This window comes from Gorilla gorilla, chromosome 6, assembly GCF_029281585.2.
Source record: "Gorilla gorilla gorilla isolate KB3781 chromosome 6, NHGRI_mGorGor1-v2.1_pri, whole genome shotgun sequence".
Lineage (NCBI taxonomy): Eukaryota > Metazoa > Chordata > Mammalia > Primates > Hominidae > Gorilla > Gorilla gorilla.
The window spans coordinates 10,040,008-10,066,656 of NC_073230.2; the positions used below are offsets into that span (position 1 = coordinate 10,040,008).

The 26,649-nt window shown below is 53.7% G+C and overlaps 1 protein-coding gene across 15 annotated transcripts in view; it reads left to right on the plus strand.

Moving 5' to 3' along the window:
* Positions 1–26,649, plus strand: part of IQCE (IQ motif containing E) — a 54,296-nt gene that overhangs the window by 16,579 nt on the left and 11,068 nt on the right. For 14 of the 15 annotated variants that reach the window (XM_019031245.4, XM_004045033.5, XM_063708355.1 and 11 more), the window contains 12 exons: positions 1,904–2,017; positions 2,135–2,185; positions 5,942–6,012; positions 7,062–7,134; positions 7,644–7,693; positions 9,615–9,778; positions 11,212–11,267; positions 13,287–13,486; positions 16,343–16,447; positions 18,213–18,303; positions 21,621–21,788; positions 24,635–24,658. In XM_019031245.4, the coding sequence (XP_018886790.2) occupies positions 1,904–2,017; positions 2,135–2,185; positions 5,942–6,012; positions 7,062–7,134; positions 7,644–7,693; positions 9,615–9,778; positions 11,212–11,267; positions 13,287–13,486; positions 16,343–16,447; positions 18,213–18,303; positions 21,621–21,788; positions 24,635–24,658 (1,167 nt within the window). Of the gene's footprint in view, positions 1–1,903; positions 2,018–2,134; positions 2,186–5,941; positions 6,013–7,061; positions 7,135–7,643; positions 7,694–9,614; positions 9,779–11,211; positions 11,268–13,286; positions 13,487–16,342; positions 16,448–18,212; positions 18,304–21,620; positions 21,789–24,634; positions 24,659–24,925; positions 25,134–26,649 lie in introns of those variants that run through there. The other variant, XM_055346805.2, reaches the window with a different exon arrangement.

Here is a 26,649-nt window from a genome sequence, read left to right on the forward strand (position 1 = left end):
TTACTAGAGCTCCCATCTTCCTTGACGGCTGGGCCTTCGCTAATTTACTTCACAAGCTGAGTACCGGCTTGCTGTCATGCCTCCTGAATCTGTGGGTTTGTCTGCAACGATCTTGCCAGCTGTGGATGTGGCTGAAGTGCCGAGCCGCCCCCGCGGGGTGTGCATTCCAGATTGTCTTTTGCTCAGAGGTCCAGTGTCTGGAATACCACAGTCTTTTGCAAGGAGAAGCCTGTGTGTGAGGATGGCTGGCGGTTAGATGCAGGCTGAGGCTGGGAGCTGGTGAGCTGCGGCACAGCCCAGCCTACACGCTGTTTCTTTCCTGGACTTTACCACGAAAATAGTAGGAAGAACATAATTTCAAAGTACAGGATAGTTATAGTGATTGAATTAACTTAGTTTTGTGAGAAATCCACTACAGAGTCTTTTTTTTTGAGACAGAGTCTCACTCTCGTCTAGGCTGGAGTGTAGTGGCGCAGTCTTGGCTTACTGCACCCTGCTCCTCCCAGGTTCAAGCCTCAGCCTCCCAAGTAGCTGGGATTACAGGTGCGTGCCACCACACCTGGCTAATTTTTTGTATTTTTTGTAGAGATGGGGTTTCACCATGCTGGCCAGGCTGGTCTCGAACTCCTGACCTCGTGATCCACCCGCCTCGGCCTCTTAAAGTGCTGGGATTACAGGGGTAAGCCACCGTGCCTGGCCCCGACTACACAGTCTTTTTTGTCCCCGCTCACGTCACCACAAATTGGTAAAGAATTTGTCCACAGATAAAGATTGGGAAGCACTGCCTTCCACCTGAGCTGTAACTGAGGGTGAGCATTTGAAATGTATGTTAGCCTTGGATGAGTTTTATTGATAAAAATGCGAACAAAACGGACTTTCTTGTGTGGTCATGGGAGAAAACGCGTGGTGCGGCACCGTCCAGCCCCGGTGTTGGCGGTATTCGTTTAGGCGTGCATTCCGTGGGACGGGGTTTCTCAGCACGGGTTCCGTTGGTATCTAGGGTGGGACCGTTCTTCTCTGTGGGGGGCTTCCTGTCTATCCAGCCTTCCACGTCCCCACCCACTAAATGCCAGGCGTGCCCTCCGGTGCCCTCACGTGACATCCAGATCTCCCCCCACCCACCACACACAGAGCCCTGAGTGGGAGCCACGCAGCTTTCCAAATCCCCCAGCTCAGTGCTTCCCTGGGCCTGTGCGCGGTGTGGTGTGCGTGGCTGTGTGCGGTGTGTGTGCAGTGGTGTGTGCATGGCTGTGTACGCGGGGACCTGTGTGCGGCGTGTGCGCAGCGGCATGTGCTTGGCTGTGCCCGTGGGGACGTGTGTGCGGCGTATACACATTGGCGTGTGCGTGGCTGTGCGTGCGGGGACCTGTGTGCGGCGTGCGCGCATTGGCGTGTGCATGGCTGTGCGCGCGGGAACGTGTGTGCGGCGTGCGCGCATTGGCGTGTGCTTGGCTGTGCGCGCGGGGACGTGTGTGCGGCGTGCGCGCATTGGCGTGTGCGTGGCTGTGCGCGCGGGGACGTGTGTGCGGCGTGCGCGCATTGGCGTGTGCGTGGCTGTGCGCGCGGGGACGTGTGTGCGGCGTGCGCGCATTGGCGTGTGCGTGTCTGTGCGCGCGGGGACGTGTGTGCGGCGTGTGCGCATTGGCGTGTGCGTGGCTGTGCGCGCGGGGACGTGTGTGCGGCGTGTGCGCATTGGCGTGTGCGTGGCTGTGCGCGTGGGGACGTGTGTGCGGCGTGTGCGCATTGGCGTGTGCGTGGCTGTGCGCGCGGGGACGTGTGCGCATTGGCGTGTGCGCATTGGCGTGTGCGCATTGGCGTGTGCGTGGCTGTGTGCGCGGGGACGTGTGTGCGGCGTGTGCGCAGCTTCGTGTGGATGGTTGTGCATGGCCCTTGTTTTCTTCAGTCATTGCACGTGCAGAAGAGCGACGTGGACCTGATGAGAACGAAGCTCCGGCGCCTGGAGGAGGAAAACAGCAGGAAGGACCGGCAGATAGAGCAGCTCCTGGATCCCAGCCGCGTAAGCTCCTGGCGCTTCACGGACGGGGCAAGGGGAGGGTCCTCGGGGCATCTGCCAGCCAGCCCTGCTGGGGGCTACACCGAAGGCCGTCTTCATGTCTCAATCTGCTTACCACAGGGCACGGATTTTGTTCGGAGTCTGGCAGAGAAAAGGCCCGATGCCAGTTGGGTGAGTATGGTGTGTGCAGGACAGAGCCTTTCCCCAGACGCTAGTTACTGGGGACAGCCACAGAGGGACGCCTTTCCCTGCAGCACCCACGCGTGAAGAGCAGCAGGCAGGGGGAAGGCTGCGGACCCCCAAACCCTTCTCCACTGATACCTGGGGACGCCATGGGGAGGGGGGCCAGCAGGCTCACCGCAGAGGCCAAGCAAGACACTGTAGGAAAAACCCATCACAACGGGCGACTTCCCCCTCACACCTGAGAAAATACATTAAGCTTAACAAGCGCTCCCAGCGCTTTGGGAGGCCGAGGCAGGCAGATCACTTGAGGTCAGGAGTTCGAGACCAGCCTTGCCAACGTTGTGAAACCCTGTCTCTACTAAAAATACAAAAAAGTCAGCCGGGTATGGCAGCATGCTCCTGTAGTCCTGGCTACTCAGGAGGCTGAGGCACAAGAATTGCTTGAGCCTGTATGGCAGAGGTTGCAGTGAGCTGAGATCGCGCCACTGCACTCCAGCCTGGGTGACAAAAAAAAAAAAAAAAAAAAAAAAGGTGCTACAGATGTAAATCAGGGAACCAGGGCAGCAATAAAGTCCTTCAGATAGATCCAGACCCCCCTCAGATACTATGTGACAATGTGTAAGAAGTTGAATGAAATGGAAGCAGGGAAGATGTTGCGGTTCGGTGGCTAACGCTGTGGCCATCAGCTGTAGGTGGAACGGTACACCTCCTAGCAGTCAAGGAAGTACTTTTCTAAAGTGGGACATGCTGGAAGAAAACCGAAAGGGATACGATTTTGAGATTATTGAACGCAAAGAATAAAATAACATTAATGATGTGATTAATGGATTTGATAATGTAAAATTAAAAGTTACATAATAAAAAGTCATGGGACTAAGGTAGCAACCAGATCACTGTAATGGGGGAGGAGAAGGATATTATGGATCAATACAACAAAGTTTTCTGTTTAGAAAATACAAAAAAAACTATAAATCTCTAAAGAAAAAAGGCCGTGTCCTCTGAACTATGTCACAGATATAGAATGTAGAAAGATTGTATAATCGTTACATGTTTAAAGTAGATGGTGAAAGCCTAGCTAGGCACCTAGGACGGCACAAAGTAAATCCTTAACAAATGCCTGTAAGTAGTGGGTACTTTTGTAAAGAAAAGGCTCCATATTTTTGTTGTTCTGGTCGTGTGTGTGTGTGTGTGTGTGTGTGTGTGTGTGTGTGTGTCTGTGGGTATTTTTTTTTTTTTCTTGAGACAGGGACTCACTCTGTTGCCCAGGCTGGCGTGCAGTGGCAGGATCATGGCTCACTGCAGCATTCAGCTCAGGTGATCCCTGGCTTAGGGGATACTCCCACCTCAACCTCCTGAGTACCTGGGACTACAGGCATGTGCCACCACAGGCAGCTAATTTGTTTTTAGTTTTGGTAAGATGGGGTTTTGTGAAGTTTCCCAGGCTCTTGTGATCCTTCTGCCTTGGCCTCCTAAAGTGTTGGGATTACAGGCCTCAGCCACTGCACCTGGCTGAGGTTAGTTTAAAGTAGGAATTCCAGATCCTAGGGTATATGCAGTATTCATTATCATATGGCAAATTGTCCATCAGTGTGGTTGTGCCCTGTGGCCTGCCGTGTCTACTTGTCATCACCTGCCTGCAAGAAACATTTGCAGATGTGCCTGAGGAGGCCTGGCCAAGGATTTCGATTGGAGGATTGACCAGAATCACAAAAATGGGCTACAACTTAAGTATGTGTCAGTAGGCTACAGTGATAGATTTTAGAGCATAGCCAAAAAAAAAAAAAAAGATTTTAAAAGTGTCTATCTGCCGGGCGCAGTTCCTCATGCCTGTAATCCCAGCACTTTGGGAGGCCGAGGCAGGTGGATCACCTGAAGTCAGGAGTTCAAGACCAGCCTGGCCAACATGGTGAAGCCCCGTCTGTACTAAAAATACAAAAAATTTAGCCAGGTATGATGGCGCGTGCCTGTAATCCCAGCTACTCAGGAGGCTGAGGCAGAAGGATCACTTGAACTCGGGAGGTGGAGGTTGCAGTGAGCTGAGATCGTGCCACTGCACTCCAGCCTGGGCTACAAGAGTGAAACTCTGTCTCAAAAAAAAAAAAGTGTCTATCAATAGAGGCTGGATAGAGATACTGTGGGAAATAGTGTGGATTCACAGGCGCCAGCAGGGACAGAGCACCAGGAGGGTTTGTTGAATGTTAGAATAAAAAAAAAAAAAGATGCAGAGGGATGTGTGTGGCAGAGCCCCGTTTCTGTGAGAAGAGAGGGCCTGACTCCCTGAATGCACACACACGGCCATGCACAGAACCAGGTGCTGAGGGGCACGCAAGCGGAAATAGGATTTGGTTGGCCGAAGAGGGGAGTGGCCAGGTCAGAGTATTTTAGCCTCTATAACATTTTTTTTTTTTGAGACGGAGTCTGCTCCAGCTACTCAGCTACTCCTGAGTAGCTGGGACTACAGGCGCCCGCCACCATGCCCGGCTAATTTTTTGTATTTTTAGTAGTGACGGGGTTTCACCGTGTTAGCCAGGATGGTCTCGATCTCCTGACCTTGTGATCTGCCCACCTTGGCCTGCCAAAGTGCTGGGATTACAGGCATGAGCCACTGCGCCCGGCCCTGTAACATCTTCTTTTTTTTTAAGGAAAATGTATTCATCTATGACTAACATAATTTATTTGTTTATGTATTTATTTATTTTGAGACTGAGTCTGGCTCTGTCGCCCAGGCTGGAGTGCAGTGGCGAGATCTCGACTCACTGCAACCTCCACCTCCCGTGTTCAAGCGATTCTCCTGCCTCAGCCTCCTGAGTAGTTGGGATTACAAGCACCTACCACCATGCCCGGCTACTTTTTGTATTTTTAGTAGAGATGGGGTTTCACCATGTTGGCCAGGCTGGTCTCAAACTCCTAACCTCAGGCAATCTGGCTGCCTTGGCTTCCCGAAGTGCTGGGATTATAGGCGTGAGCCACTGCACCCGGCCAACTAACATAATTTAAAATGACTTTAAAATCCAATGTAAAAGTTGTCTGTTCAAGCCTGGTGTGGTGGCTCACACGTATAATCCTAGTACTTTGGGAGGCCAAGGCAGGCAGATTGCTTGAGTCCAAGAGTTCAACACCAGTCTGGGCAACATAGTGAAACCCCATCTCTATTTAAAAGTTGTCTGTTTAGAAGAAAAGAATGTTCTTTAAAGAATATAAGAATGTTGTCTCCTCTAAGCAAGACATTCACAGAAAAGGAGGTCAGGAGGCCGCTGGAGCTGTTCTCCCTTCCCCAAATAGAGGGGAGTGGCTCCTCAGGCCCCTACGGCCGCACTGTCTCCCACCCTCACTCACTGCCCCATGGAGACTGAACTGGGCGGCCCTAGGAGCTTCAGGTCCGTGGTTTATCCAGCTGGTGATGGGGCTGCTTCCTTTATTTAATATAATCAAGGGCACACCTTGCTCTGTCCCCCAAGTGTGCAGTGTGCTTGGGGGAGGGCTGCCAGTCAGTCAGTGTGCCCACGATGGCTGCCACCTCCTGCTCCAGCTGGTGTCGCACCCCTGCCATTCACCCAGCCTTACTCAGGGAGAGGACAGCACAGTGGGGCCCTCCCTCTTCCCTGGGCCCGTAGTCTAGAAGAGAGCACAGCGCTGGAGGGAGGAAGGACAGTGAGGTGTGCCGGTGCTCTGGCAGGAGGGGACAGCCGCTTCTACTGAGGGAGCGAGGGGGTGGCCTGCCTGATGGGCACGTTCCCCGGGCAGGTCATTAACGGGCTGAAGCAGAGGATCCTGAAGCTGGAACAGCAGTGCAAGGAGAAGGACGGCACCATCAGGTGGGCACCATCAGGTGGGCGCCATCAGGTAGCCATCAGGTGGGCGCCATCAGGTGGGAGCCATCAGGTGGGCGCAGGGCTGCACCCTCTCCCCGGCCTTCCGCCCCGCTGTTCTGCTTGCTCAGACGCCCGCCTTTGTTCCTCCCCCACCCTGTCCTGTGTCCCTACTCCCACCCCAAAGCCGAAGGTGAATGTTGGCTGCCTCTTTTTTTATTGTCTTTGTTTCCTCCAAATGTTTCCCTTTAACTTCTTCCTGTTATATTTAAAAGATGCTTTCTCGAAACTTGCTTGTTCTGTGGATCCCTGTATCTTTCCAGGATGAGGTTTTAACGCCTCAGTCCTGCGCCGTCCTTGTGCTGTTTTTGGTGTGGCTACTCGCATTTCTTTACCTGACTTTCGAGTGCGAAGGGAGAGTCTTTCTGGGCCGTGTTTTGGTTTCTTTAAGGGAAACTGAGGCCACACGTCCATTGCCTTATGTCTCCTGTTCGTACAATAGTTCCCCGCCCCCGTTTCCTGCCGAATTTTGTCAACTTAAGTTTGCAGATTTTGTCTTATTTCAGTGCAGAACCTCCATGACTTTGCTTTCGTTTCTCTATCGATGTGTCTATCTAAAGTCTACTCTCTTTTGAGAGCGAGGGGATGGCCTGACAGTGCCAGGGAAAAGTGATTCTCTCTTCCTTACAAAACCAGCCATTCAAAGACGGCTTGTCCTCTCTAAGCTCCAAGGCCTTTCCGCACCATTAATCTAGTCTTTTAAAGACAGCATCTTACTTGGAGAAGAATATCTCTAGAGAAGCTGTTTACTCACTTTGGAAAGCGGCTGGTCTACACAGGAGATGCTTTCCAGCGTGAGGAATTCTCCCGTCAGGCTCGAAACGAGTCACTTGTTCAAGGAACAAGTCAAATGAAGGCCCGTTCAGGCTTTTCCCTCCCTTCCTGGGTCTTTTCCAAAGCCTCCCCTCTTCCAAACGTTCTGGGAAACTCTTCCTCTTGCTCTGTCCCCTGGGAACGCTGGCACATCCCTATTAACGCTGAACTTGGGTTTTCAGCAAACTCCAGACCGATATGAAGACTACCAACCTGGAAGAGATGCGGATCGCCATGGAGACATACTACGAGGAGGTGCGCCGTGCTGGGCGGCGGAGCGGAGGGCGGGCACCGAGCTGGGCGGCGGGGCAGAGGGCGGGCACCGAGCTGGGCGGCGGGGCGGAGGGCGGGCACCGAGCTGGGCGGCGGGGCGGAGGGCGGGCACCGAGCTGGGCGGCGGGGCGGGCACCGAGCTGGGCGGCGGGGCGGAGGGCGGGCACCGAGCTGGGCGGCGGGGCGGAGGGCGAGCACCGAGCTGGGCGGCGGGGCGGAGGGCGGGCACCGAGCTGGGCGGCGGGGCGGAGGGCGGGCACCGAGTGGGAGGGGACCGGCGCTGGCCCCGGGTGGTGGGCCGAGCCCAGGTGGCCCAGAGCTGTGCTCCTGGAGCCTGCTCCTGCTTCAGCCCAACGGAAAGATGAAGTGCGGCCACTTAGTTCCCGCTTCTGGCCGTAGGCAGCAGTCAGGACTGTGATGTCGGTCTTTTCAGATAAGGTCTTCTCTGTGCTAGCCTTGTGTTTTCATGCATTTCAATTTGGTATTTACAGGTGCATCGTCTCCAGACCCTCTTGGCAAGTTCTGAAACCACCGGAAAGAAGTATGATGGCCGTTTGCAAGCTGTGTTTTGTGTGTTGCCTTCACGTTGTGGAAGCTCCTCTGAGAATGTGTGGCTGTCACGTGGGTGCGGCATATACTGCCCTTAGCTTGGCAGTGGCCAACACTGCACCTGTTCTCTTCAGGGCTAGAGTTGACACGTTTCCATTTGCGGTGTTCACAGACTCCTCATGGTGACCACGTGTTGATGGCCAACATGTGTTCAATGCCGCCCGTGTTCGTTATAGATTCTACATCCTGACTTCCAGCTTAGAGCTAGAAAGTGCTGTTTCAAAGCAGAGCCACCTTTTTAGGAAGACATTGCATACAAGGACAAGTTTACTTTGCCACCTACTGTTTTCCTAGATAAGTTTATCAGGAGAAACACCGAGGTTCTCCTTGTCTGGTAGATCTCCCACATCCCTTTCCCAGAGCTTCCATCCGCTTCTGGGTGGCTGATCTCTGATCATGGCTTTGGCCACGTCACTGGCCTCTGCAGCAGTTTGCTGATGTCGTGGACTGCTTTCCTTTTTCTTTACCCCTAATCCTTAAAACTGGTTGGAAAACTTTTTCTTTAAAGGGCCAGATGCTAACTACAGTCGATTCTCATTATTCAGTTATAAAGTGTCTGTAGGTTTCTGTAGTGTAGTGGTAATCACGTCCGCGTTACAGAGTTATAAAGTCTTCATGAACACAGAACGAGCGAATACTAAACCACTGCTCCAATGGGAGGTACAGGACTCCTGCGAGCTTCTGCTCAGAACAATTTTTTTTTTTTTTTTTTGGCAAATGTTGCCCAGGCTGGAGTGCGGTGGTGTGATCTCAGCTCACTGCAACCTCTGCCTCCTGGGTTCAAGTGATTATCTTGCCTCAGCCTCCCAAGTATCTGGGACTGTACAGGCACATGCCACCACACCCAGATAATTTTTGTATTTTTAGTAGAGACGGGGTTTTACTATGTTGGCAAGGCTGTTCTCGAACTCCTGACCTCAGGTGATCCGCCTGCCTCAGCCTCCCAAAGTTCTAGGATTACAGGCATGAGCCACCACGCCCAGCCTGGTCGCAACATTTTCATCAGCTAGTCAGTATATAACCTGGCTAACGTGTCTCTGTTTAAAGACACCCTGTTTAATAGTGATTGTGGATTAATTTTCATCAAACTCATGGCTGGCCTGAACGAGGCTTCTTGCACGCACATAAGCATCTCCATGGGGGCCCACACAGCCTTCCTGAGCTTAGAGGCACTGGACAGCACTCAGCACTGCAGTCCAGCCCACGCAAGGCAGCATCACCAGCAAACAGCACAGAAACGTGAGAGCCACAGCGCCAGGCAGGCCACAGAAAGCACACTTGTTTTTACCTGAGCTGAGGTGAGGAGCCGAGCACCACCTGGGTCAGCCCCAGCTGGGAACGTGCGTGCCAGCGACTGGCATTTTTCATCACCTGTGCACATGCAAGAATTCCCACAAAACCTGCATGAGTATTGATTTTGGGCTGATGGATCCATTTTAGCAGCAAGCACATTTGCAATTACGGGATCTGCAGATAATGAGGATCGACTGTACTTTAGACCTCCTGGGCTAAGAGGCGAAATCCAAGCTATTCTGCAGGCACCTGGTGTAACAAGATTCGTTTCCACAGCCCTTCTAGTGATGGCGTGGAAAGTATAATACTGATGCTTGAACACGATATTTTGTTACACAGGTTTACCTTGCGTAAGGATGGGGTTCCATTTTGGGTGCTAACATTTTGCTTATTTAGGGTTCAAAGTTATTAGTGCCTATTCGATTTCAAATACTCACCTGCAAAAACCACTCTGAGCTCACAACCAACAGAGCAAGCTGTGATTCACCTGTCCCTCGTTTCAAGCATATGTGAAACCAGCTTAGCAATGCAAACCTCAGTCCACCATTTGGTTGTTCCAGGCCCCTGGGGGAGAAGAAGACGGGTGCCAAAAGGCAGAAGAAGATGGGCAGTGCCCTCCTGAGCTTGTCCCGGAGTGTCCAGGAGCTCACGGAGGAGAACCAGAGCCTGAAGGAGGACCTGGACCGCGTGCTGAGTACCTCCCCAACCATCTCCAAGACACAGGGTACCTTCCTGAAAGCCACTCCAGGAGGGAGGCCAGGGAATGGCAGGGCATGGCCACTGGGTAGGCCTAACTGAGGACAGGCACCACGAGGGCAGATGTGAACCCTTGGGCAACGCCAGTTCCCACATGTGCCAGCACCTGCCGCAGGTCACGCGGTGCCCCGGGGGATGGAGCGGCAAACAGAAGCTCACAGACATCCCTGGAGGAGACAATGCTGTGGGAGGGAGGGAGGAGCTGGGTCAGATGCGTGACGTGTCAGGTGGCTGTAAGTGCCATGGAGGAAGGGAGGAGGACACATTTTGGGGTGAGGCAGGTGGTGTGTGCAGCTGCAAGCAGGGTGGACAGGAAGGCACCCCCAAGACAGTGACAGCTGAGCGGGACCTGGAAGGGGTGAGATAGCCATGAAGACGGCAGCAGGGGTGGGACAGGCGGGGCAGGGCTGAGTGCCTGGGAGACACGTGGAGTGTGGCCCCTGAGGCCCAGCGGGGCTAGGCAGGGTGCCATGGGAGCCTTAGGGGTGCTGTGGGAGTGTTAGGCAGAGGGTGGAGGGGGCCGTGCTGCTTCCTGAGGCCCCCTGGCTTCTGTGCAGAGACAGGGATGGTGGCAGACAGAGGCTTCTGCACTTGTCTAGTCGGGCTGCTGGTGGCCTGGATCGGGGGAGCAGTGGGTGTGGTGAAAGGTGTTCAGGGTCTGGTTGCATCTTGTAGCTAGAGCTTAGGGAAACTGCAGAGAGGGTGTAGGCTCTGAGAGGGAGCAGCCAGGCTCCAAGGCTTTTTGTCCCAGCACCTGAAAAAGACAGAGTTGCTATTTCCTGAGATGGGGAAGGCAGAGGGGCAGGTTTGGGGAAAGGCCACGGGAGGTCTGAGTGTGTGGGAGTGCGGGCCAGGCAGTGGCTGTGTGGGGGTGCGAGGCAGAGGCCTGGGCTGGAGAACTGAGCATGCGGGTCACCAGCACTTAGGTGGATCGAGTGAGGTCACCTGGAGTGAGAGGAGCAGGGGGTCAGGCCCTGAACATGGCGGTGTATGGGGGGGGCGAGGGGCAGCCAGCGAGGCAGAGGGGAGGAGTGGCCAGCGAGGGGCTGTGCATGCCAGGAAGGGGACAGGCTGAGAACCGGTTGTTGGATTTGGCAGAGTGACAGTCATCGGAGATCTTGATGAGAACTGTCTTAATGGCCTGGCCAGGTGGAATTGGGAAAGGATATCACCCCGAGATGCTTGGAGGCTGTTAATACAGACATCTCTTCACGATCCAGGGGGCAGAGACTGGGCCAGCGCTGGCAAAACTCTCAGGTGGCCAGGACCTGTCGGTGTGGCTCTGCAGCCCCGCAGGCTGCCCCGGCTGCGGAAGAGGAGCCTCAGGCCGTACCTGAGAAGGGTGGCCCTGCTGGTAGTGCCCACCAGGATGCCGTTTTGAAACCTCATTGCTTCCATCAGGTTATGTGGAGTGGAGCAAGCCCCGGCTGCTGAGGCGCATTGTGGAGCTGGAGAAGGTGAGCGGGCATCTCAGTGCCACTGTCGTTGGGGACCAGGGGCCTCATGCTGTGGGGACGGGCTCACAGGGTGCGGAAGGTGGCGCTGAGCATGGCACTGGCTGTCCGCCAGGCAGCGCCACACACAGACCGCAAGGAGACTTCTTCCAGGTCTAGACAATGCTGAAGGCAGCTCTCACGCCCCTCGCTGGGCTGTGAGCTTCTGTGCGTGGCCGCAGGCAGACGCACTTCGCACTGGAGCCCCTCACAGTCCAGCCCGCCTGTGCAGGCTGTGGGCTGTGCACTGCCCGCTGACGACCAGGCACTGCTTCCCACCACTCAAGTCGTGTTGGAATCCACAGGAAATTGTTGACCCAACTCCTGGCCAGCCAGAAATGTCAGGAAATGAACATTTCCCCACATCCCCTACGTGACTGCAAAGTAGGAATTAGGCTGATTCTATTGGAATTGGACCTTTGTTTTTTGTTGTTGTTGTTGTTGTTGTTGTTTTGAGATGGAGTCTCACTCTGTCCCCAGGCTGGAGTGTAGTGGCGCGATCTCAGGTCACGGCAACCTCCGCCTCCCGAGTTCAAGTGATTCTCCTCCCTCAACCTCCCCACTAGCTGGGACTACAGGTGCCCACCACCACGCCCGGGTAATTTTTTGTATTTTTAGTAGAGACGGGGTTTCACCATGTTAGCCAGGATGGTCTCGATCTCCTGACCTCGTGATCCACCCACCTTGGCCTCCTGAAGTGCTGGGATTACAGACGTGAGCCACTGTGCCTGGCTGGTTTTTTTTTTTTTTTTTTTTTTTTAGGTGGAGTCTCACTCTGTCGCCCAGGCTGCAGTGCAGTGGCGTAATCTCAGCTCACTGCAACTTTTTTGCCTCCTGCGTTCAGGCAGTTCCCCTGCCTCAGCCTCCCCAGTAGCTGGGCTATAGGTGCCCACCACCACGCCCAGCTAATTTTTGTATTTTTAGTAGACATGAGGTTTCACCATGTTGGCCAGACTGGTCTCGAACTCCTGACCTCAAGTGATGTGCCTGCCTTGGCCTTTAAAGTGCTGGGATTACAGTCGTGAGCCACCACGCCCGGCCTGGACCTTTGTATTTTAAATAGTAAATTAGAGCATCTGTGTTGTTTGGCCAAGCAAAATAAACCTAGAGGGAAAAACGTTTTCAAAAAATAGTTTCTTACATATTTACAACATAGAAAACTAGCCAGGTGCAATGACTCACACCAGCAATCCCAGTACTTTGGGAGGCTAAGCTGGGAGGATTGCTTGAGCCCAGGAATTTGAAACCAGCCTGGGCAACATAGCAAGACCCCATCTCTACAAAAATAAAAACAATTAGCCCGGTGTGGTGGTGCACACCTGTATTCCCAGCTACTTGGGAGGCTGAGGCAGGAGGAACGCTTGAGCCCAGGAGCTCAAGGATGCAGCAAGCTGTGATTGCACTGCAGCCTAGGTGACAGAGCCAGATCCCGTCTCAAAAAAAAAGAAGAAAAGTTTCTATAAATTGTGGGCATTTAAAATACAGAACTTGTTGGGAAGTCAAGGCACCCAGAGGCGGTTCGGAAGCACAGTGGGCAGCACGTCCGAGATCCGGGAGAGGCAGGAGTGGAGGGCGGGGACGGGCTCAGCAGCACTTTGCAGGCGACACCAGGATGTCACTCGAGACTGAAAGCGTGAAGGTTGAAAATGTCGGCAGTTCCAGGGGACAGGAGGGTAGATGTGCAGAGTCGTTTGAGTCCCCTCCCCTCGTGCCCTCCTCTCTGTTTTAATGGCTTCTGCCTGCGCCCTGCCTCGGCGGGGGTCTGCGCGTGCCTCACTTCTGATTAAAGAGACTGAGCAGGGATCATGCTCTTCCAGTAGCTTGTGCCCGGCAGCTTCTCCGGGTAACTCGGGTCCCCTCAAAGCTTTCTCATGGCCCTGCTGGAGACTCGGTTTGCCCTGGTTCAGTGTCTCTTTTCTGAGTTTGGTAAATAGAAAGTAGAAATGAGAACTAGCATCTAACACATGCCTGTGTTGCCTCCAGAAACTAAGTGTGATGGAGAGCTCAAAATCACACGCCACAGAGCCAGTCAGATCACACCCGCCAGCCTGCCCTGCATCCAGCTCTGCGCTGCACAGCCAGCCACGAGGGGACCGCAACAAGGACCATGAGCGTCTCCGAGGGGCTGTGAGAGACCTGAAGGAAGAGCGGACCGCGCTGCAGGAGCAACTGCTGCAGAGAGAGTAGGTCCTCCCGAGTCCCCGCCAGTGTCCCCACAGGCACAGCTGCTGCAGAGAGAGTAGGTCCTCCCCAGGCCCCGCCAGTGTCCCCACAGGCACAGGTGCTGCAGAGAGAGTAGGTCCTCCCAAGGCCCCACCAGTGTCCCCACAGGCACAGCTGCTGCAGAGAGAGTAGGTCCTCCCCAGGCCCCGCCAGTGTCCCCAGGCACAGGTGCTGCAGAGAGAGTAGATCCTCCCCAGGCCCCGCCAGTGTCCCCACAGGCACAGGTGCTGCAGAGAGAGTAGATCCTCCCCAGGCCCCACCAGCAGCCTCACCAGGGAAGCAGCTCTCACTCCCTATGGAAACTGATTGTTGCCAGGGTTAAACAGTTGTCAATTTGGAAAACTGTTCAGCTCGTAGTAGTCACTGCATAAATATTTTTATATGATTCTAAAAGTGCTTACATTTTGGTGGTGAAATAAAGGCAGCTTTAGTGATAAAAAGGTACTGGCCGGGCACGGTGGCTCATGCCTGTAATCCCAGCACTTTGGGAGGCCGAAGTGGGAGGATTGCTTGAGGCCAGGAGTTTCAGACCAGCCTGGGCAACACAGCAAGACTCCATCTGTATAAAAAATTTCTTAAATTAACTGGGCGTGGTGGCTCATGTCTGTAGTCCCAGTTACTCAGGAGGCCAAGGCAGGAGGATCGCTTGAGCCCAAGAGTTCGAGGCTGCAGTGAGCTATGATCATGTCACTGCACTCCAGCCTAGGCAACTGAGTGAGACCTCAACTCAAAAGTGTAGGGAATGGTGGGAGAGCACATTTAAATCTCTCTACCCTGAATTCCAGAGGAATCTTCAAATTGTCTGTTAGAGAGGAATTTACTTTCATCGGTTTATGTAAAATCAGTTAGATTTTACGCAGCATGGTCTTGATTCAGTAATATGTTTATGGGGGATACGATCTATTAATACGTAGGAAATAAAGCATAAATGCTCCAGCCTGACGCAGTGGCTCACGCCTGTAATCCCAGCACTTTGGGAGGCCAAGGTGGCAGGATTGCCTGAGTCCAGGAGTTCGAGACCAACCTGGGCAGCATGGTGAAACCTCGTCCCTACAAAAAATACAAAAATTAGCCAGTTGTAGTGGTTGAAGCCTGTAATCCCGCCTATTTGGGAGGCTGAGGTGGGAGAATCGCTTGAGCCTGGGAAGTCGAGGCTGCAGTGAGCTATAATCGTACCACTGCATGCCAGCCTGGGTGACAGTGAGACTCTGTCTCAAAAAAAAAACAAAAGAAGACATAAATGTGAAATAGTTGGTGTGACCACAGGGCTGGGAAGGCAGGGCCTCACCGGGGGTTCCGGAGTTCCGTGACCTGTGGCCGTGGAACACCCGGCCTGGCTCCTGTCCTCCTCCTGTTGATAGCTCCTCTGGGCTCGGCTCCTTCATGAGTCAGCCACCTCCATCATCTTTGGAATGATGTTTCTCTCTAGTTTGCAAGAACTACAGTGACCTGCCCCTCAGAGTGGCCTGTGAGGTCAGCAGCAGCAGCAAGAGCTAGGAGCTGGTTAGAATGCAGGCACCCAGGCCCTACCCCAGCCTTCGGAATCATACTCTGCTTCCAATGGGATCTGCAGGTGATTTTTTTTTTTTTTTTTTTTTTGGGACAGAATCTCACTCTGTTGCCCAGGCTGGAGTTTAGTGGCACAATCTGGGCTCACTGCAAACTCTGCCTCCCCAGTTCAAGCAGTTCTCATGCCTCAGCCTCCCAAGTAGCTGGGATTACAGGCATGTGCCACCACACCTGGCTAATTTTTGTATTTTTGGTAGAGATGGGGTTTCACCACGTTGGCCAGGCTGAGTCTGGAACTCCTGATCTCAAGTGATCTGCCTGCCTCGGCCTCCCAAAGTGCTGGGGTTACTGGTGTGAGCCACCACACCCAGCCCTACAGGTGATTTGTGTGTACTTTAGGGTCTGAGAAAAACTTGGCCGGTGCCTCCCGGCCTGCTACATTCTCTGCTGCCTGCTGTGAACAGTAGAAGGCCAACCCGTCACCACTGTCCTTACCCCTCACGTGAGGTCTCAGAGTGCATTTATGCCACTTGATAGGTCCTTTGTAAAAATTAGTATTTCACGACAAGCTTTTCCAGTTAAGCAGTCATTACAGAGTTCATAGACATTAGGTAAAAAAAATTAAGGTAGTCATTATGAAAGGTAAATCACTTCCGGAATGATCTATGAAGCTGTCAAGTGGCATGACAAGGCCACCTCTTATGAGCCCTTACCGTGTGACAGGGGCTCTGCGAAGTACTCTAGGGTTTCTGGCATTTAATACAGAGACTCACAGGCCCTGAGCAGTCGGGGCTCGCAGACAGCATGCAGTCCATCTGAGACTCGGACAGAAGTCTCCGTCGAAGGCCAGTGTGTGGCCATCACACCGCATGGGACGCAAGAAACGCATCTGGGAGCGGTTCAGCTGGAGCCCCGCACAGGCAGTGCCACGGTCTAGGCAGGGCAGACCCCTGCTCCATTCACGGACCCCGCACCTGCCTGCAGCACCCTCACACGGGTGCGAGGTCCGTGCCAATGAGTGGCGGCTGGAGGGGCAACTCCTCATTCTATGGCCTGATGGCAGGGCCTTCTCTGGCTTAGTCCGGTTGATCCCCTGCACACAGCAGGTGCTCGGTTCAGGGCAGGCAGGGCCCTGAGGTCTGTCCTTGGCAATGTGTGATTAGAAATGGGCCTTTTGTGCTCCTCCTGCCCCACCATCCACTGTCCTAAGGAAGGGCTGAGCACTGTCATTTTCTGAAGTGCCTTCCTGCTGTGACATAACCTACAGTTTTCGTGAATGCTGACGAGTCTCCTATTCTTGTGTGCAGTTTGGAGGTGAAGCAGCTCCTGCAGGCGAAGGCCGACCTGGAGAAGGAGCTGGAGCGCGCGAGGGAGGGCGAGGAGGAGAGGAGAGAGCGAGAGGAGGTTTTGAGGTACGTGACCTGGGTCAGGGCTGGAGAGGACCCAGGCGAGTCCGCACTCCTGCTACCACTGTGGCCCCCCCGTGGCGTCTCAGCCTTGCTGTCAGCCGGCTGCTTAGAAAGGCCAAACCTCCCCACCGTCTTACCATGGTTTTCTGTCACCCAGCCCGGGACTAACCTCTTGGTGCTGAGCAGGGCCTGCCCTGTGGCATCGTGGCTACCTCTCAGGGGCGTCCTCTGCTCTGGCTGTGCCAGCACCTGCCCCTTCCCAACCAGCCGTCACACTGGCCTCTGGTCAGAACCACCCAGGTGTGAGCCACATCCTCAAGAGGGGCCGCCCGTGCCCTCACAGTAATGCCATTCGCGAGAGCCAGGAAGCAGCGCCCACCCCACGGCCCATCAGCTGCTGGTGGACAGACACCCTGAGGTCGACCACGCGTAGGCGCAGAGTGGACGGAAGCCCTGACCGGCCCGGCCCGGGGACCCTCGAAAACCTGGTGCTCGGCAAAGGAAGCCAGACACAAAAGGCCGCGTAGCGCACGATTCCTTGTGCAGGAAATGTCCAGAACGGGCGGACCCACGTGACAAGTGCTGCTGCTAGGGGCTGGGAGGGGAGCGAGGACTGCTGACGAGCATGGCTTCCTTTCTGGGGCGATGTAAACGTTCTGGAATTAGAGAGGGGTGGTAGGTGCACAGCATTGTGAAGATGCTAAAATTCACTGAATTATACACTTTGAAATAGTGAATTCTATGTGATGAGTCTTAACTTTTTAAAATGCACAAAAAACTAGGTTAGAAATCTGAGCAGACATATTTAGCACTCAGAATAATTAGTAAGACATAGACTACCGGAATGAAGAAAACCGTGGCCAGGCACAGTGGCTCATGCCTGTAATCCCAGCACTTTGGGAGGCCGAGGCGGGCAGATCGTGAGGTCAGGAGTTCAAGACCAGCCTGACCAACATGGTGAAACCCCGTCTCTACTAAAAATACAAAAATTACCCGGGCACAGTGGCAGGTGCCTGTAATCCCAGCTACTCGGGAGGCTGAGGCAGGAGAATAGCTTGAACCTGGGCAGCAGAGGTTGCAGTGAGCAGAGATCATGCCACTGTACTCCAGCCTGGGTGACAGAGTGAGACTCCGTCTCAAAGAGAAAAAAAAAAAAAAGAAAACATTTCATTTTCAGGAGAAATCTGACTGAATTCTGTCAGAAGGCTTGAATTAAAGTAAATCTGAAAGGGCACATGTGCAGAAATGAAATTTTTTTTTTTTTTGCCTTTAGTACCTGGAATGAATATCTAAATTTCAGTGCCTTCTGTTCATACTGTTTACTAAAACCCCAGTGGTCAGTGGTCCCTGCTTATTTATCTCAAATGCTTGGGCTCAAGCGATCCTCTGGCCTTGGCCTCCTAGAGGGTTGGGATCACAGGCGTCCGGCCTGGCCTCCTACTTACTTATCATTCACACAACGGATTCTTTTTTTAGTTCTTAGCTGTTTCAGGAGAGGTGCTGGGCCCTGGGGGTCCTCAGCCACGGCCTTGTGGGGCTTCCAGCCCAGAGCAGGAGACAACAGGAAGTCCCAGCCTGGGATGGTTTCTGGTGTTGTCAGGTCATAGCTGGAGCCCAGTGGCTCAGGGAGACATGGCCCCACCAGCTCTCTACAGGCTGCCTGGTGTCCCCCTGTCTCCGCGTGGGCCGCCCGCCCCACCCTGCCCTGTGCCGGCCTTCATCACATAGTGACAGGTGAGGTGTCTCATCTTTTCCCTTTCCGCCTTAGAGAGGAGATTCAGACGCTTACCAGCAAGCTCCAAGAATTGCAAGAAATGAAGAAAGAAGAGAAAGAGAATTGCCCGGAAGTTCCTCATAAGGTACAGTGACCATTCGGTTGAGTCTCCCGTCAGGTGCGGTGAGACTTTGGTCGTGACGGTTCTGACCGTTTCCCTGCCCAGAGTTTTTTTTGACCATGCACGGAAAATCCCACTCCCTTTTATCATCACCATTGATTTCTATAACTCATGTCGTGTGTATCGAAGTCCGGGGTTTTGGATTAATTGACTGTCAGCAAATTGACTTCTCGAACTGATATTTGAGTCTCAAGGCTGGTGAGTAAAGAGTTTTCCAAATCTTGGTCATGCGGAGGGTGTAGTTATGCAGCCGGAGCTGTCACTGAGAGGCAGGAGGGGCTTGCAGGGAAAGGACGAAGGCTCAACCAGGCCCCTGCATGGACCTGGGCATGCGTCCTCTCCTCTCATCTAAGTTCCAGAACACAAGTTGGCAAAGCCTCAGTGGGCACTGCCCTCTGGGTGGGGTGGGGCTTCCTGTGCCCTCCCTGCCGTCACTCAGCTGTGCACAGGTTGAACGTGGAGTGACTGTTAGCAGGGACCCGGCAGGTGAGCAGGGACCCTAGACGGATGCTCTCCTGCCTCTCCACTCCCTCAGCGTGCGTGGACGCTACCCGGGGGCAGTTAGTCGCGGCGGCGTCTCTGTGGCTCCGAGGTCCCTGGCTCTCTGCTGCCTCCCTGGAGGGTCGCAGCCATGCTCTGCTCACCATGGCCGGCGCTGCCTGCACTTGCCTCCCTGGAGGGTCGCAGCCATGCTCCTGTCACCATGGCCGGTGCTGCACTTGCCTCCTTGGAGGGTCGCAGCCATGCTCTGCTCACCATGGCCGGCGCTGCCTGCACTTGCACTTCTGGTGGTAGAAGGGCGTCCTCACAGATCCCCTTCCAATGGGTAGGAGGATCCTTCAGAAGGCAGGTGTGAGCCCATGCATGTTCAGACGAAAAGCAAGGAACTTGGTGTCACCATCCTGAGGCTGCAGTTTGCTCTAAGAGGAGCTCATGGATAAAACCAGTAGAAGCCACCGCCTGTGGTCCCAGCTGCTCGGGAGGCAGCGGTGGGAAGATCGCTTGAGCCCAGGAGGTGGAGGCTGCAGAGAGCCAAGGTAGCACTGCTGCACTCCATCCCAGGCCACAGAGCCAGACCCTGTCTCACTAAAAAAAGAAAAGAAAGAAAGAGAGAAAGAAAAGAAAAAGGTCTGAAAATAGAGGAGAGAAAGAGAGAGAGAGAGAAAACAAAAGTGTCTGAAAACACTAGTGAAATACAGCCTTTTCTGTGTGGTGGGGTTATAAGCATTTTTTTTTTTTTTACTTTCTTTTAGTATTGTCTGAGTTTTTCGTAATAAGCGTGTATTAGCTTTGTGTTATTTTCCTACTCAGGAAACATTTCTATTTTAGAGAAAAGGAAGAGTGGGATTAATTGAGTGATCGGCTCTCCGAGTAGGGGATCAGCTCTCAGCATTCACGTGGGAATGATTAATCGTAGGTTAAATGGAGTGAGGAGAGTCGGTTTAAGAGTTGCCTCAAGGAATTTATAAGCGTGTGAAAATTTAGATTTTTTTAGCTGTCTGTAGTTGTGTGAGTAAATGTTCATTTATCTTCTGAGAAGGTGATTTTCCTTTCTGATCACATTGGCACAGGCCACGGACTAAAAGATGATCTCACTTTAGCGGAACAGAGGCCTGAAAATGTGTCAGGACTGAGGGAAGATGAGGCTCTTCTTAGGGTTACAAAATCAGAATGTGGAAGCCCAGGGCCGGAATGCTGGTGCCAAGCCAGTTGTTGCCACAGCTAAAGAGATCTGGAAACAGCTGGCTGTGTGGATGTACCCAGGGCATCTTCATCAGGGATGTTAAGATGTGCAGACACCCAAGTGACCGTCCTAGGAAGATTACACTCCCAGGTCCCTAGAAACAAGAGGCAGGGCACGCAAGGCCACGCAGGAGCGGCGCGTCGGCCAGGAGGCGGCAGGATCGTGTGGAAGACCCGGGCCAGGGCCTTTATCATGAGGAGAGGGCGAGGTGAGGTGAGCCGGCTGGTTAGGGCCGGTGGGCTGGAAGCTTGAAGAATTTCAGCAGGATCTGGGCCACAGGGTGGTCTTCAGCTGTCCCGCACCTGGCCCTGGGTGATTAAGGCTGAGAAACGCTGCCTTCTGGAGTGTGGGGCCCAATACAGGAGGCGATTCTGAGTGTGGGCACCGGATTAGCTGCTCGCATAGGATGGCCGTGCCCGAAGGCAGGCCCTTCACTGTCTAGGAATTGGCCAGGCCCAGAGGGGCAGCAAGGCCCCAGATGCCCAGGCATCATTAACACACAGAAAATGAAAAGCCAGAGCAAGCCGTTCTGTGTTTGTTGAAGTCTGTGGACAGGCCACCTGCGCCTGGCGCCTGGCCCGGTGTGCACTGGGAGCAGTCTTGTGTCTCCCTCCGGGGAGGGCTTTCAGCAACAGCGTGCTCTCTACCGAGCTTGCATTCTTGACATGAGAGGCCTTTTCATTTGTATTGGGTAGTGTCCTATGGATGATACATTTGGAGTCATCAGTGTTAGAAATCATAATTTTTCTTTTTTCTTTTTAGAGACAGGGTCTCACTCTGTTGCCCAGGCTCGACTACAGCACAATCATGGCTCACTGCAGCTTTGACCCCTGGGCTCAAGCGATCCTCCTGCCTCAGCCTCCCGAGTAGCTGAGACCACAGTGGTGTGCCACCACACCCGGGTATTTTTAAAATTTTTTCATAGAGATGGGGTCTCGCTATGTTGGCCAGGCTGGTCTTGAACTCCTGGGCTCAAGGGAGCCTCCCTGCTTGGCCCCCCACATTGTTGGGATTACAAGCATGAGCCACTGCGCCCAGCCTGAAATCATGGTTATTTCAATGGTCGTTATAGCAATCCTGGCTTGTTTCTACCTTAAAAACCATGCTAGAAATATATATCAATCCCAGAAATCCCATGTTTATAATTTAGAGCATTGAACTAGAAAGCAGAAAAGGACCCCAGAAAAACAGACAATTCTTGCAGGAACAAAATGTGACTGAGTGTAGTGAGTGCGTGACGGCCGTGTGAAGAAGCGACCTCTCTCCCTCCCAGGAGGCACTGCCAGACAGAGTTAAGGGAGTTTAATGAGAAGCACGTCTGCACTTGTGTGCTTGCCTAGACGCTGTTTCTCAGCAGTACAAGAGACTGCTGTCATGTGGTCTGCAGACCAGTGCGGAACAGCTCTCTCCTCCACATTAGTGAGACTCGCCTGATAAGCGCAGCCGCACCATGCCGAGTAATATCCTGTCCCCTTGCCGGATACTGATTGTCCCTGCCCTGGCTTCATTGTCCTCTTACTCCTTCAATTTCCTGCAGGCCCAAGAGCTCCCAGCTCCCACTCCCAGCAGCAGGCACTGCGAGCAAGACTGGCCACCGGATTCCAGCGAGGAGGGGCTCCCGCGGCCCCGCTCCCCCTGCTCCGATGGGAGAAGAGACGCCGCGGCCAGAGTCCTGCAGGCCCAGTGGAAGGTGTACAAGCACAAGGTGAGGCTCCCCGGGGCGACGCGGGCTGCTCCCTGTGAGTCTTCGTGCTCCAAGGCAAGCCACTCACTCTCCAGGAATGACTAGGCCTGGAGGGCCAGCCAGGCCCCAGCTGTCTGAGCACCGTAACATACAGAAAATAAAAACCTCATTCACAAGCTGACACCTCCGTTCTGGGTGCGTTTTGTGCAGTAGTGGATAACTCGCCAGATTTCTTTCCATACAGTTTTCTTCCAGAACTATTCGAAAGTAAGTTCTAGATGTTATGAAACATCGGCATGTATCTGCTAAGAAAAAGTGTCTTCTCCTACTTGACCACAGCACCGTGACTGCACCTAGGGCTGCCAGCAGTTTTACATCCTCACCTAACGGCCCTTCCTATTCACATTTCCCAAATGTCCCAATATGCCACCTGCAGCTATCTGTTTCCCGCCAGCATTCGGTCACAGCGGTTCTCAGCCCACATCCCATCAGAGCCTGGGGGTTGGTTGGTTACATCTCCTTAGTGTGGTTCACAGCAGCCCCCACCCTTTCTTTTCTTTAACCAACAGTTCACCCTGGCCGATTTTGTTTGTTTGTTTTTCTGAGTTAGAGTCTTGCTCTGTTGTCCAGGCTGGAGTGCAATGGCATGATCTTGGCTCACTGCAACCTCTGCCTCCTGGGTTCAAGCGATTCTCCTGCCTCAGCCTCCCAAGTAGTTGTGATACAGGTGTGCTCACCACCACGCCCAGCTAATTTTTGTATTTTTGGTAGAGACAGGATTTCACCTTATTAGCCAGGCTGGTCTCAAACTCCTGGCCTCAGGTGATCCACCCATCTTGGCTTCCCAAAGTGCCAGGATTACAGGCATGAGCTACCACACCCGGCCTTTTTTTTCTTTTTTCATAGAGACAGGGTCTCACTCCATCACTCAGGCTGGAGTGCAGTGGCACAATCACAGCTCACTGCAGCCTCGACCTCCCGGGCTCAAGCAGTCCTCCGGGCTCAAGCAGTCCTCCGGCCTCAGCCCCCCAAGTAGTTGGGACTACAGGCAGGCACCACCACACCTGGCCAATTTTTGTAGAGACGGGTCTTGCTGTGTTGTCCAGGCTGGTCTTGAACTCCTGAGCTAAAGCCATTTACCTGCCTTGGCCTCCCGGAGTGCTGGGAGTACAGGTGTGAGCTACCACACCTAGATTTTTTTTCTTTTTCTTTTTTTTTTTTTTTGAGGTGGAGTTTCGCTCTTGTGGCCCAGGCTGGGGTGCAGTGGCAGGATCTCAGCTCACTGCAACCTCCGCCTCCCAGGTTTAAGCGATTCTCCTGCCTCAGCCTCCCCAGTAGCTGGGACTATAGGCACACCACGCCCAGCTAATTTTTGTATTTTTATTAGAGACAGGGTTTCACCATGTTGTCCAGACTGGTCTTGAACTCCTGACCCCAGGTGATCCACCTGCCTTGGTCTCCCAAAGTGCTGGGATTATAGGCGTGAGCCACTGTGCCTGGCCTTTTTTTTCTCTTTTCAGAGACATTTTCTTTGGCAATGGGCAGGCCAGTGTGTTACAGAACGTTCCCTGTCCTGGATCTGTTTCCTTGTGGGGTCATTAACTTATTCCTCTGTCCCCTTAATTTCCCATAAATGAGAAATAAGGTCTCCGGCTCTGATACACCCGAGTTTGCTTTTGGGAAGAATGTCTCACGTCGAGGCTGTGTACCCCCATCCCCTCGGGACACGGATGGACCAGGCCGGCCCCTGTTTGTGTTTCTAACCTGGTCACGGCTGCTGGCTTTCGCCATTTTAAAGAAACGAGTTTCCCTTGGTAACTGGCCGGCAGTCTATAGGGGAGAGTTTAGCCTCCCTGAGGTCTGTCCCCACCACCTTTCCCCTTGTGGCCTTAGTGTCCTTCATGTCACAGCTGTCTTCGTCTGAAAAGCAGTTTCCTTATTAGCGGGGCCAACTCCTCGTCCTCCCGAAAGGGTGGGAGAAAACTTTCCCTTTAGGTGCTAAGCAGATGCTGGCTTGTCTGTCTGTCTGTCTGTCTCTCTCTTATTCAGTATATATATTTCTTTGCTTCCATCGTATATTCTGCTGGTCCTTGTACTCAGTTCCTCCTTAATCTCCCAAGGGAAAGATCCTGTGTACAGTAGTACAAATGTGGGCCGTGCACTCTGAGGTACCTGTCATACGGCCGTGGTGGTCATTCCGTGCCATTAAGTGCACATTGATTAACTTGGCATCAACATCCAGGGAGGACTTCGCTCACATCTATAAGAGCACGTGCTCCGAGGGACCCTCTCTACTGACTGTGACGCTGTGGGTCAGCTGCAGCCTGAGAAACTTCCCAAGACACCCAAGGGTGACTGATGACCAGTCAGGTTGGGGCCAGTGATCCAGACCCCTGAACCAAAGTCCCCTTCATAACGTCCCCAGCAGGCAGCCTCAGCCTCCGAATTCTGGGGCTTATCCAGAGAGCACAGTGGTCCGGACACCTGTGCTGTGAGAGAGCTCTCACCTTGGGCCCACATCCACCTCCTTAGGTACACAGCTTGGCCTAATGGAGTCCCTTCTGCACAGCCAGGGGACTGGCACACGGCACAGAGACATCCCTTCATCTGCAGCTTGGGCCACCTCATGTGACTCCTGGAGAATTCCCGCCATCCTAATTCTGCCTCTCACTTTCGTCCTCCTTACAAAGGCGTTTGTTTGCTGGGTCCCGGCAGCTCGGGAGGAAGGAGCCAGGGCAGCCAGGCCTCTTGTTGGCTTGATCGACACCTGTTGGCAAGATGAAGGAATCAAAACCACTGTCTGGGGAAACATTCATCCTTCTCGTGTTAATTCATGTATTTTTTCTTTTCTTTTTTTTTTTTTTCAGAAAAAAAAGGCTGTTCTGGATGAGGTAAGCGAGATTTATTTTTTGTTTCGAAATTCGGATTTGTATTTTGTTGTAAATAGGTGAGGGGATATTTAAAGATGTGTTGATTCCTTTTCTTTTTTTTTTCGAGATGGAATCTCGCTCTGTGGCCCAGCCTGGAGTGCAGTGGTGCAGTCTTGGCTCACTGCAACCTCCGCCTCCTGGGTTCAAGCGATTCTCCTGCCTCAGCCTCCCTAGTAGCTGGGATTACAGGCACGCACCACTGTGCCCAGCTAATTTTTGTATTTTTAGGAGAGACGGGGTTTCTCCGTGTTGGCCAGGATGGTCTCCAACTCCTGACCTTAGGTGATTTGCCCATCTTGGCCTCCCGAAGTGCAGGAATTACAGGCGTGAGCCACCGCGCCCGGCAAGTCCTTCTCTTCATGAAACCAAACCAGACCCCAACGTTAAGTATAAAATACATGAGAAATAGAGACATCAAATAAATATTTGGATAATTTCCCACTTTCAAAATCTCTTCATTCATTCCTTCCTTCCATTCATTCATTCTTTTCATGCACACTCACTGATCACCAGCCCTGCGTGGGGCAGTCTCAGAGGCCCTGGGACGCAAAGGCTCAAACACACAAGTGAACGAGTGGTTACAGCCCGGGGTGGCGCTGGGGGTGGCCAGCCCTGCACACAAAGGCCAGGAGGTCCCTGCGAGGGGTGACATGCAAGGTGGGCCTCGCAGGACACATCAGAGCTCACTGGACCGGGAAGTGAGGGGAGGGCATCCCAGCAGAGCCGGTGGGACAAGGAGTCTGAGACGGGGCGAGGGCATGGAACTGGAATGGAGGTTGAGTATGTCACCCACAGCTGAGAACTGACAGATTGATGAACAGTGCAGTTCCAGCCATGACCCTTTTTAGGGAGGAGCTAGAAAGTGAGATCTTTATTTTGCTGGAGTCCTGGTGGCCTCTGAGATGCTCCCTTCTCCTCTAGGGCCCCTTCAGAGACAGCAGTGTATTTCCACTTAGACTGCAGGAGAGGACCCCGCCCCAGTCACTCAGAGCTGGCGCTGGGCCGCAGGGCTTCTCATGCTGCCTTCTTCCTCACCCGCAGCTGCTTCTCAGTGGCAGGGCAGACTCGGCACCCGCTTGTCCTCACACTCCCCAGGTGCATCTGATGTCAGCAGGGTTGACAGCTCTGCCGTCAGGGCGGGGCTTGACTTCCCCCTGCCCCACCCACTGTCCCCTTCCCCTTGGCCATATTACTCATCCACAAGTGTTTGCTGGGCTCCTGCCATGTGCCGGGCACCAGAGGAGCTTGTAACAGACCAGCCAGACGCTGTCCAAATTGCACGGGGTTCATACTCTGCAGTCAGGACAGCCAGTATGGTCGCGGGTGTGGGCGGCGCACCAGGCTCAGTGGCCTGCGCGCAGCTGCAGTGGGAGCATGTTGCCATCTGATGGCCAGGCCACAGCCACACGAGCGCCCTCCACGAGCAGACAGCTGGATTGCCCACCTGGCCCACCACACTGCCCCTGAGGAAGGGACCCCTGCTCGCCACTGCCCTAGTCCTCAGCCTTCGGTTCTGCAGCCCCTCCGTGCCTGGCCTCCTGGTCCCTAGACCTGCCCCACAGACACACCCTTGTCCATACCCATCTTACACATCTGCAATGGCAACTTCCAACATCCCCGTCTCTGACAGTCCCTCCCATCCTCCAGCAGCCCTCAGGCCCTCATCCCGAGGTCTCCAGCACGTCAGCCTCCCACCTGTCCACCCACCACAGCCTGCCCAGGCTCCCGGTCCCCACAGCCGGCTGCGGTTCCTAGCACACGCCCCTGCCTGGCATCTCACTTTGTGGTTATTCTTGCCAGCCTCCCATCAGAATGCAAGCTCTGTCTTTTTGCCACAACACCTCTGGTGCCTAGACTGGCGCCTGGCATATGGGAGGCATGGGGTAAATGCCCTCCAGTGAGCGGGTGAGGGGATCTGGGCTCCTCGTCCGATCGGCCAGTCAGTGGTGGGT